The 11,190-nt window shown below is 33.8% G+C and overlaps 1 protein-coding gene across 1 annotated transcript in view; it reads right to left on the minus strand.

Moving 5' to 3' along the window:
* Positions 1 to 10,617, minus strand: part of LOC129233494 (peptidyl-prolyl cis-trans isomerase D-like) — a 78,239-nt gene extending 67,622 nt beyond the window's left edge. Inside the window, exons 1-2 of the mRNA XM_054867513.1 lie at positions 10,554 to 10,617; positions 79 to 216 (exon numbers count right to left, since the gene is read on the minus strand). Of these exons, the coding sequence (XP_054723488.1) occupies positions 79 to 216; positions 10,554 to 10,617 (202 nt within the window). The remainder of the gene's footprint in view (positions 1 to 78; positions 217 to 10,553) is intronic.
* Between the last annotated feature and the right edge of the window lie 573 nt (positions 10,618 to 11,190).

The following is an 11,190-nucleotide window of genomic DNA, read 5'->3' on the forward strand; positions in this document are numbered from 1 at the left end:
TCCCCTTAAATGAACCAAGCTATTTTAGCTGCTCAATCGCAAAAACAAAAAAAGGCGGGAATGCTTAAAAACACTTACACTTGTGGAAAGGGGATCCCTTGTAGTGCAGGGGCTTCCCCATGGAACCGATCCCCTTCTCTCCGGTGCACAGGGCTCGGAAATTTTCGGCAGTCTTCGGGACGACGTCTCTGAAGAGCTCTATCACGATCCTCCCCACTGTGAAAGAGAGAAAAATGTTCCAACCAACGCACTTCAAAAACACTCAGCATTTTAAGTATCATTTACAGAGATGCACCGTTGCTTCGTACTCAGTACGTTGCCTATACAGAGTATTCAGTTTCGCCAAATACAGGGCGATTGTAATTAAAGTTCCACTTTCAAAACACTATAAAAGTAAAACCACTGGTCAGAATGGCGTCAAACTCCAACGGAATATTATCGAAGAAGGGGGGAACTTGATGGGAACACTCTTAAAAAGCACAGAATTTCATTTAAAACTTATAAATTCCGTCGTTTTAACAAAAATAAAAAGATATTTCAATTGTTTACCTCTTAACAAAGCGTAATAATCATCAAAAATTCGAAAAAATCGGATTCCCATAGCGGATGCAAAGAGATCGCAATTCTCAAAGTGAAGGCATCAAAAGTATAAAAACGGCTCGTAAAAGAAATATTTTTGATAAAATTATTTTAAAATTGCATTTTAGAGTCCTATGATAACATATCATTAATATCTGTGGACACAGTTGACCCCCCCCCCCCCCACCCCCAAAAAAAATAATAAAATAAAATAAACCATCTATTCAGCATTTTAATTTTTGACTCATAACAGAAAATGGAATTTTGCTTTAAAAACTTGAAATGAGAGTTCTAACAGAAATAAAGACTTTTCATTTATTTGCATCCTAATAAAGCAAAGTTAGCTTGAAAAAAGAACAAAATATGATTCTCATCTCGGATGTTAAAAGATTGCATTTTTCAAAATGTAGACATCTAAAGAAAAAAAAAACGGTAATTAAAAGAGTTTATTTAAAGTTAATTATCCTTGTTAGCATCGAAAAATCAAAACCCATATAATTTTCTCCCAAAATAACAATTAAACATCACACCCGCACCGTAAAAACACAAATATTGACAAGCCAACAAAATGATGAGAATATTTTCTAATAAAGCCATTATAAAGGTTCAACGAAAGACGCTACGTGGTGATGGTTTTGAAGTTGGTAACCCTATCTGAAGCGATCATATTTTTTCCTCACCCTTACTATCCCTTTGTAGTTCAAGGTTCATTTCCCAGATATATATTATTATTGTTTATTAAATCATGGGTGGAGAAAAGTGCTTACCAATGCCTTTTCAGAAAAGTTTAAAACAACGTCGCTGCTAATTAGCTGTGATAAAACAAACAACCATTATATTTATTTGGCAGTAGCAATTATTTATCGCTTGCAGGAGCATCGCAAGAGTGCTGATTTTTTTTTTTTTTCTTTTTTTAAAATTAGCCGATTTTGTATAAGCTGATCCCTCTAATTTGACTTAAAAAAAGGTTCCAAAAATTATCGAACAGAAATATATGCGTTATTTTGCTTTCAGATTTGCTCTTTCAATAAACAATTTGTGACAGATCCGATCTTGTTTATCAGAATTTTGTGAAGGGTCCGTTTTGTTTGATCGGGATTTTGTGAAAGGTCCGTTTTGTTTGATCGGGATTTTGTGAAAGGTCCGTTTTGGTTGATCAGATTTTTGTGAAGGGTCCGTTAACGGACCCAAATATCCTCTGGCCAGACCCCTGGCACTGTAAGCATCATATTTAATAGTGGCCGACTACAAATGACAAATAAATCAAAAAACATTACCTAAGGTGTAAACTATACGTTAAAACACCGTACTACTCAGCGTGCACGAGGGTATTGGTGTGATACTGTTAGTTAAGTAAGCCCATCCAACACGGAAAGGTCATATCACATCGGATGGGAAAAATTGTTTTTTAATTGAGCCGCTCAGAAGCCAATGCGGTTAAGTCCAAAACACAAAAATTGAGAAAATTAATGTTTTATGATACATTAGTTTTTAAAATTCTTCGTTTATTAATTTAATTAGAAAAGTGTATAAAATCTTTTTTCGAAATGTAAACTCTGCAAAAAAAACAAGATATGTACAGGATGTGTAAATAAAAATTGAATCTATTCATTATTAAAATCATCTATTAAAATCATCATTCTATTATTAAAATCATCTATTTGCTGAAAATTCCAACTATTTATTTTTCTTTTGGCATACGTTTTCCCCCTTCTTCGATAATATTCCGTTGAAATTTGAGGTCATTCTGACCAGTGGTTTTTTTTTTACAGCGTTTTGAAAGTGGAACTTTAATTATAATCACCCTGTACATCAAAAATTTGCAACCAAATAGTAAACAAATTAATAAAATATTTGATAATTTTTAACACTTTTTCATGCAGTGGATGGAAGTTTAGTACCACATCACAAAATGAATTCCTATCGTTATATACACTTATAGTATCACATTCGAAATAATTTCGATGCAAGAGAAAGCGCTCAGATTTTAAATTTAAATTTGGTTGTCTGATATTCCTTAAATCTAAAACATACTTATAAGTAGAATACCTTTATAACGCCGACCTATATAAAGCAATTCTCTATAAACCGCACAACTTTTCAGAAGTAAACCAATAGGCTTTGAAGTTCTTCAGTTTTGCTTTGCAAACATAAAATCTGTTAGGCAAATTAAATTTTGAAACAGTTTTTCATCTTTCCATCTTAATTCAAAGCTTTGTAAAATGAAAATCAATATTCACAGTAAAAAGAAAATAACAGACAGCTCTTAAAAATGCCGTTGTTATGCAAACCACGCAGTTAGCAAAAGTTTAATGAGTATGCATGAAAGTAAAAAGTTTGCATTGATGGATTTTATAAAATTTGTTTACGTTTTATTGTATCAAGGAATTGACACAAATTTTGAAATTTAATCATCTTTTAAGCCACATTTTTAAATTGAGAAAAATTGAACTTCACTACTGCATTAAAACTGCGATGAAATATTATTATAAAATACTCATTTATGCAAAAAAAAAAGCTGTATGACAAAATATAAGAAATCATAGCAACACATGTTATGCCCAATCTTTTTTTTTTTACGTGTTAAGTTGAAATCTTTTAGTACTTGTAAAAGTGCAATTTCTTTAGTACGTGATCTGTTTTCCCAAATTTAATAAAAAAAAATATTTCTTTAGTAAGTGATTGATTCAAGAATGAAATCAAAGCATATGGAAATAGCTTATCAAATGATCATAAAATTGATCCTGTAGAGTTGTTGTTTTGCTAAAAATAATACTACCCAAGTATTTTTTCACTTCTGCGTCATCTGCTTCAATTCAATGATTGTTTAGTATTGCTGGAAATTTTTTCACTTCTCAAAGAATGAGAGAAAAAAAAACAGACATCTTGGAAGTATTAATTACATTTAAATGCATTTAATTCCTTTTTTTTTAAATTTTCAATTGTTTAGTTCCGTATCTTTTAGTTATTCCATTTTCTGAGTATTTTATAACATCGCAGTGTTTCTGCATAAAGACCCATATAAGGTTCTTTTTTTTAAATAGCTGCATATTAAATTATCTGATAATATACTAAATAATTGAGAATACAATGCTGAAATATACCACGCAATTTTCAGAAATTAAAAGCTCTAAAATGTTGAGCAGTTTAGCAGTAAGTCATTGCCCTTAAGCCAGAGCTAAGGCAGAACTACTGCAATGGCAAAATAATAATGAACAGCTGAGTCAAAAACCATATGCACTGTGTATCCATTTGAATAACAGTATGCCTATACCTGTACAGTCATTGTAGCATTGTGTAATGTACACAATTTGAATTTTCTAGATTTTTTTTTTTTTAACTTTCATATAACGCTCTTTTCCAGCAACAGCTCGATAATACAAAGTAAATAATCTTTAAGTTAATACAACACGGTAGTTGCAATTATCTCTTTAATATTAAATCAAAAAACATAATTTTCAACTATCACGTTGTTGATGCAAATGAGTGATATATATACATTATAATATAAGTCTGTAATCGTAACCAAAATCGTAATCTGCATATTATAATCGTAATCGATTACATTTTCTACATAATCGGATAATTGCTGTAATAGTAATTACGTTTTGCCAGATGATTATAATCGTAATCCCCCTTTTTTTTGGCCCGTAATCATAATCGTAATCGATTACATTCCCTCGTAATCGACTCCAAGCCTGCTAAGAACGATGTTTGACATATGTCATCATACATTGTTTTCTTGGCAACGCTTTCTTGGAGCCAACAGGAAAAAGTCGCCAAAGGTGGGGTATATGACATCAGTTCCTATTAATATTATATATCGTTGGAAAGGGTAGAATTTTCCGTGTTCTACACAATTTGTTTCAATGCTCTAACTTAAATACGGCAGGAGTTATTTTGGTTTTTAGCTCGAACTTTTTTAGGCTTAGCTAAAATTTAGGCACTACTTCCTTCATTAAATCTATCAGTAAAAAGCGAAGGAATTGTCCTACAGTTTTGTTTTTGACACCACTGAAAAGAACAACTTTTTTTACTTCAGAACTAACTTGACCTATGGTCGAAAAACTTCAAAGGAAAAAAGTTACAAGCTGTTAAATATCAAGTTTGAATAATCCTTATCTCCATTAAAATTATTGATGTTTTATTTGGCGTTGCCATAGTTACGTCTTTTCGATTTACATGTTTCTTCTTATTTCTTATTCACAAACTTTAACGGTTTTGATTTTAACGAAAAATCTTAGCCTCAATTCAATTCTAGCCCCGAGCTAAAGAGCATAATTATATTGCTGCTACCATAAATATGCAAAACTGCAGTTTTGCGATGCTCAGGAGCTCCTTAGCCCTTAAGGACTCTGCAAATTGGTACAAGTTATTTGATCCAAAAGCTGTTTTTACGCTATTTCTTTCTAACTGAAGACTTAAACCTTTGCGAATCAAATAAGACTCTGAAGCAATCTTCGGGGGTTGGTGAACGCTAGAGAGCAGGGGGAAGAGCCCCCTAGTTTTTAAAAAAAATACATTTACATAAATGATTTTTAATTTTGATTGCAACAACAGAACTTTGTATACAAATACCATCGGGCATAAGTTGACTTTTAGGAGGGAAATTGGAGGAAAATTGAAACCCAAGTATAAATCAAGCCTCGCTTTCTGAAAAATTCGGAAGTATTTTGCGGCTAATTTCAAATATGTTATAAGAAGGAGGAAAATGAAATGTAACGAACATTTATACGTTGAAAAACTTCCGATTTTTATTCTTTTGCACAAAAAGGGTTTATTTCTGCAATTGCGAGTTTTGTGAAGGACTTGATTTTGCCGTTTCGATTTTTGTTTGCTGTTGCTTTATTTTGAACTAACATCAATAAAATTTTACATTGTAACCACATTACATTTTTTAAAAAAAATGAGCATTGATTTGCAACTGTAACATCAATCTTTTAGACTTATTATTGGAGATTCTGCAAGGGAAAAAAAAACAAATTGGGAACTCAATGTCTTATGCATTGTTATTAAGGGCTATCAAACTGAACTGTGTCCCACATTTAAAATAAGCATTTGTACATTTAATAACATTGCTCCCTTGATTTCTGGTTGAAATTTTTTTTAAAAAGTTGAAAATTTTCACACAAAAAAGAATGAAATTTTAGCATTTAGCCATGAGTTTTAAAATTTGACAAATACGTTGGCTGGCAATTTGAAATTCCATTGCAGGCCCAAATACTTATCACTGAAATTGTAACAGAACAGGGGTCTGGCCAGAGGATATTTGAGTCCGTTAACGGACCCTTCACAAAATCCCGATCAAACAAAACGGACCTTTCACAAAATCCCGATCAAACAAAACGGACCCTTCACAAAATTCTGATAAACAAGATCGGATCTTTCACAAATTGTTAATTGAAAGAGCAAATCTGAAAGCAAAATAACGCATATTTCTGTGTATAAACCGATAATTTTTGGAACCTTTTTTGAAGTCAAATTAGAGGGATCAGCTTATACAAAATCGGCTAATTTTGAAAGAAAAAAATCGGCACTCTTGCGATGCTCCTGCAAGCGATAAATAATTGCTACTGCCAAATAAATACAATGGTTGTTTGTTTGTTTTATCACAGCTAATTAGCAGTGGTGTTTTTGTAAACTTTTCGGAAAAGGCATTGGTAAGCACTTTTGGTAAGCACTTTTCTCCGCTCATGATTTAATAAACAATAATAATATATATCTGCGAAATGAACTTAGAACTGCATAGGGATAGTAAGGGTGAGGGAAAAAATATGATCGCTTCAGATAGTGTTACCAACTTCAAAATTATCACCACTTAGCGTCTGGCGTTGAACCTTTATAATGACTTGATTAGAAAATATTCTAATCATTTTGCCAGCTTGTCAATATTTGCGTTTTTACGGTGCGGTGCGATGTTTAATTGTTATTTTGGGAGAAAATTATATGGGTTTTGATTTTTCGATGCTAACAAGGATTATTAACTTTAAATAAACTCTTTTAATTACCGTTTTTTTTCTTTAGATGTCTACATTTTGAAAAATGCAATCTTTAAACATCCGATATGAGAATCATATTTTGTTCTTTTTTCAAGCTAACTTCGCTTTATTAGGATTCAAATAAATGAAAAGACTCTTTATTTCTGTTAGAACTCTCATTTCAAGTTTTTAAAGCAAAATTCCATTTTCTGTTATGAGTCAAAAATTAAAATGCTAAATAGATGGTTTATTTTATTTTATTTTTTGGGTCAACTGTGTCCACAGATATTAATGATATGTTTATCATAGGACTCTAAAATGCAATTTTAAAATAATGTTATCAAAAATATTTCTTTTACAAGCTGTTTTTATACTTTTGATGCCTTCACTTTGAGAATTGCGATCTCTTTGCATCCGCTATGGGAATGCGATTTTTCGAATTTGTAATGATTATTACGCTTTGTTAAGAGGCAAACAATTGAAATATCTTTTTATTTTTGTTAAAATCACGGAATTTATAAGCTTTAAACGAAATTCTGTGCTTTTTAAGAGTGTCTTGGGTCAAAAAGTTTAATGCTGAACCCTATTCTGAATTTTATTTTATTTATTTATATTTTTGTTACAATTATTTTAAGTACTGTACAGAAATATATCTAGTATAATTTAACATAATGTAGAATGGTAGATAAATATTGATACTTGAAAGAGCGATTCCCCCCCCCCCCCCGCCAAATATTAGAAAAAAAATTCAGAATGATTTTCTCGACGTAGAAGAGGAAAACACTCAACTTAAAGTTTAATTGATGCAGTTTGTGCCATCTCTAAATTCTAAAAATTCGTTTTAACAAAAAAAAAAAAATTTTTTTTTTTTTTGCGAAATTTTTTGATTTTTCACAAAATTAATTCATTTTTCACAAAATTATTTGGTTTTTCACAAAAAACGGACCTTGTGAAAAATCCTGGACAGACCCCTGCAGAAGTCGTTTCCGAAAAGCATATCAACCAAGTCGGACCATGCACCCCACACGTTCATACAGTTTACAAGGTTCTGTTAAAAAGTAATCCAAAAAAACGGTGATAAACTGAACATTTTCCAAAAATTCAGGGATGTTGAGAAATATTTAACAAAACCAGTAGTCAAATCAAACTGCTCATTTAATTTTACGGCAAGGTGAAAAGGAAAAGAACAAAATCGGACCCTTTATCAGGCACAGGCGTCAAAAACTTTGGAGCCCCGAGTACATCGGAAACCGGGGCCTCCCAAAAATTCCTTTTTCCCCCGAATTTCGTACCTTGGATTCCCGCAAACATATCCCCATTTTGAAAAAATTCGAGAGGAGTTCTATTCTGCAAAGTTATCAATCGGTCAAATTTGGAGTTCTGTTGATTCGGAACATCTATCCTCATTCTGCGAATTCCGGAGTTCCATTCCGCAAATTGATCCGAACGTAATCCCTTTATGATGAATGCTTCATTGACACGTTTCAACTAATACAAAGTGAAAATGTAAAAAAACAGATTTTCGTCATCGCTTCCTGAACGAAATTACTGAAGGGACATTTCACAATATATTTTTGATATTTATGTACAGTCCGGAAAATGACTTTTTGGTATAACTTTGATATACCCCCCCTAAAAATTATGCGCCAAATCTGGCACTACTACGGACTTTTTAGGGTTGCTGTTTCTTATTTTGGTTTTGCCAATTTAGGTTTTTTTCAGCTTTTAGGTTTTTCCTGTTGCAAAATTTAATGTATTCTTGCATTTTGTATCATTTTTTGAGTTTTTTAAAAAAGTTTTGTGGAAAAAAAAGGCGCCAAAAACAGGTATTTCCCTTGGCGAGGAAAAAAACGTCGCCAAATTTCCGATTTGGGGGGGGGGGGGGGGGGGGGGGGTGGTATATCAAAGTAGTTCCTACTTTTTTCGCCATATCTATTTAATTTACTGTTTGATTAGCATTCTTTTATTTTGAGTTCGTCTTACCAACACATACACTCGAAATGAAATAATGTGCCGATCAAACAGTAAAGTAAATAGTTCTGGCAAAAATGTGGAATGTTACGGACTCTACAATTGTCCAAAATACCCTGAAATCAGTGGCGCAGCCAGGAAATTTTTCTGGGAGGGGTTTTCAAAATCAAAAATTGTTGCTTTCTTTCCCATTCATTTACAATGCGTAATCAAGGGCACCCATATAGGGGGGTAGGGGGGCTCAAGCCCCCCCCTTAGAAATGAGAACTTTCTTGCTTTTAGTGCTTTCTTTCTTTGCCACAATGCATAAAAAAAAATTTTCCAGCCATTAATGAATAATATGAGCCAATAATGAATAGGTATAAAAAAAATGTCAAATTTTAACATCTCTAATCTGTACTAAAATCGGTTTCCATGGGGAAAATATTCTGCTAAACCATGGGGAAAATTTTTGAGCCCCCCCCCCCTTAAAATTTTGCATATGGGTGCCTTTGTGCGTAATTATTCAATATCAAAGAATTTCTACAGATTAGTAATTATTCATTCTAAGTAACTTCTTGAAAACAATTAATAATCCGTATTGATGTCACTATGAAACGGAGAAAGTGGGAAAAGTTATTATTAGTTTTACTTTAATCTTATATTCATTTTTTGCGTGTTTTTCGCGAGATCACTTAAAAGCTCCTCCTAAAATACATTCATGTATTTTTGAATGTCAAATGCTAGCTAATAACGATTTCGATCTTTCGATGAGAATTGGTTAAGAGCCTCAGAAAATTCGGCGCGGAAGGTTTCCTCTCTCTAGATGTCCCTAAAAAGGAGTTATGCGGAGATGGAAGTGCTGAGGGACCATGATACCCTGTAGAGCTTTATTGACACCATTTTAGCTATCTTATACCAGGGGGGACTTGGGGTGCTTATCATGAAACACAACTTTTATATTTAAGAATTGAAAAGTAATTTCTGACTGCTTCCCGATTATTGAAAACAGTAAAATATTTTGTTGAAACCTATTCCGCTTGGAAAAAATCAAATATTCTGCTTTTTCCCTTGATCTTAATGGAGGAAATGAATGTGCTTGTGTTCTGAGAGGGGTTTTAACCCCAAAACCCCTCCCGTGGCTGCGCCACTGAGTGAAATGCCCCTGAAGCACTCCTAAGAGACAGAGGTCGTAAACAGCACCATTCATGCAGCACTGCTAAATACTGCGAGAAAATAATGACTGCTGATACATCTCTTTCGAATGGATGACACACACAGCACCGACTCCTTAGGACAATTCCAAACGGAAACGGAATACAGTCGAACCTGTCTACCTCGAACTTTATGAAAAAATCGAGATATGGAGGTTTCGAGATAGAGAGGTTTTGAAAAAGTTCTAAAAATAAGTAATTGGAGCAATGACTCGAAAGTAAAAACTTTGGAAGCAATTTTACTCATCAACAATGTCCCCTTCCTCTCAGTTTCCGAACGGATATAATTGCCGGAAAACTTGCTTCTTGTACATAAAGTTTTAATTCTGGAGGATTATGTGACTGCTAATATTAAGAAAAATGCTTTTCGTCTCCAAATTCCAGTTAATAAAGACCGTCGGGGATCGAATTCAAGAAAGACGCTTTAGTCGAAATTCGAGATATACAGGTTTTCGGAAAATTTGATTCGAGACAAACATGGGGGGAAACATTGAGATAATACTTTATGTGCAGGGAAAATGAAGAACTTCGACATAGAGAGGTTTTTGAGATAGGCAGGTTCGAGATATACAGGTTTCCAGAAAATTTGATTCGAGACAAACATGGGGGAAAACATTGAGATAATACTTTATGTGCAGGGAAAATGAAGAACTTCGACATAGAGAGGTTTTTGAGATAGGCAGGTTCGAGATAAACAGGTTGGACTGTATTTAAAACGGACAGTACCGGCAACTTCCCAACCTTTCGGGCGACAGCTGAACAGTTAAGCTGATCTAAAATGATTATTATGTGGTAGATCGGAGAGACACATATTGTAAAGGGTGGCACTGACCTCGCTCTTCGCCAATCCTGACATCGAGAAACACGTGCGGGTTCCCTTCCAGCGGTGCAGACATTTTGGCACGAATGGAGAAAGAAAAACAAATGCTCGATGCAGATGACGTCACTAGGGAGACGCTGCTGCCGTTCATGAACAAGAAAGGAAGAGGAGAGGAGTCGAGCGTGGAGAAAAACACAAGTCTTCAAGTGAAACACTACACAATCGCAAAAAAGACAATCGCAATCCACCGGATTTGCAATCGCTGTTGGATGTCGAGTTCAAGGGACCTTATTCACGGTTTGGCAACGGTCCCATCAGCTGTCCGTCTGCGGGTATTTTGACCAATCACGCAGTGTCAGCAGTGCTAAAAAAACTCGTTTTATTTAAGGATTACTGGGCTTGATGCGCATAATGAACATGTTTAGAGCTTAAAAAGACTTACGAATGCATGGAAAATGCCGAGAAACGGAGAAAATAAAAAGAGAATTCGAGTTTTTCACCATGTTCGTGATAAGGAACCAAAGAGGCTTAAACCCATGAAAATACGATTATAAAGAAAGTATTTCGTATCAAATGAATCGTTCATCATTCTTTTACAGCGTTTCTTAGTTAAAAACGTAAAAAATCTCCCATTTTTAAACAGAAAGAA

The sequence above is a fragment of the Uloborus diversus genome, unplaced genomic scaffold, assembly GCF_026930045.1.
Source record: "Uloborus diversus isolate 005 unplaced genomic scaffold, Udiv.v.3.1 scaffold_468, whole genome shotgun sequence".
Classification (NCBI taxonomy): domain Eukaryota; kingdom Metazoa; phylum Arthropoda; class Arachnida; order Araneae; family Uloboridae; genus Uloborus; species Uloborus diversus.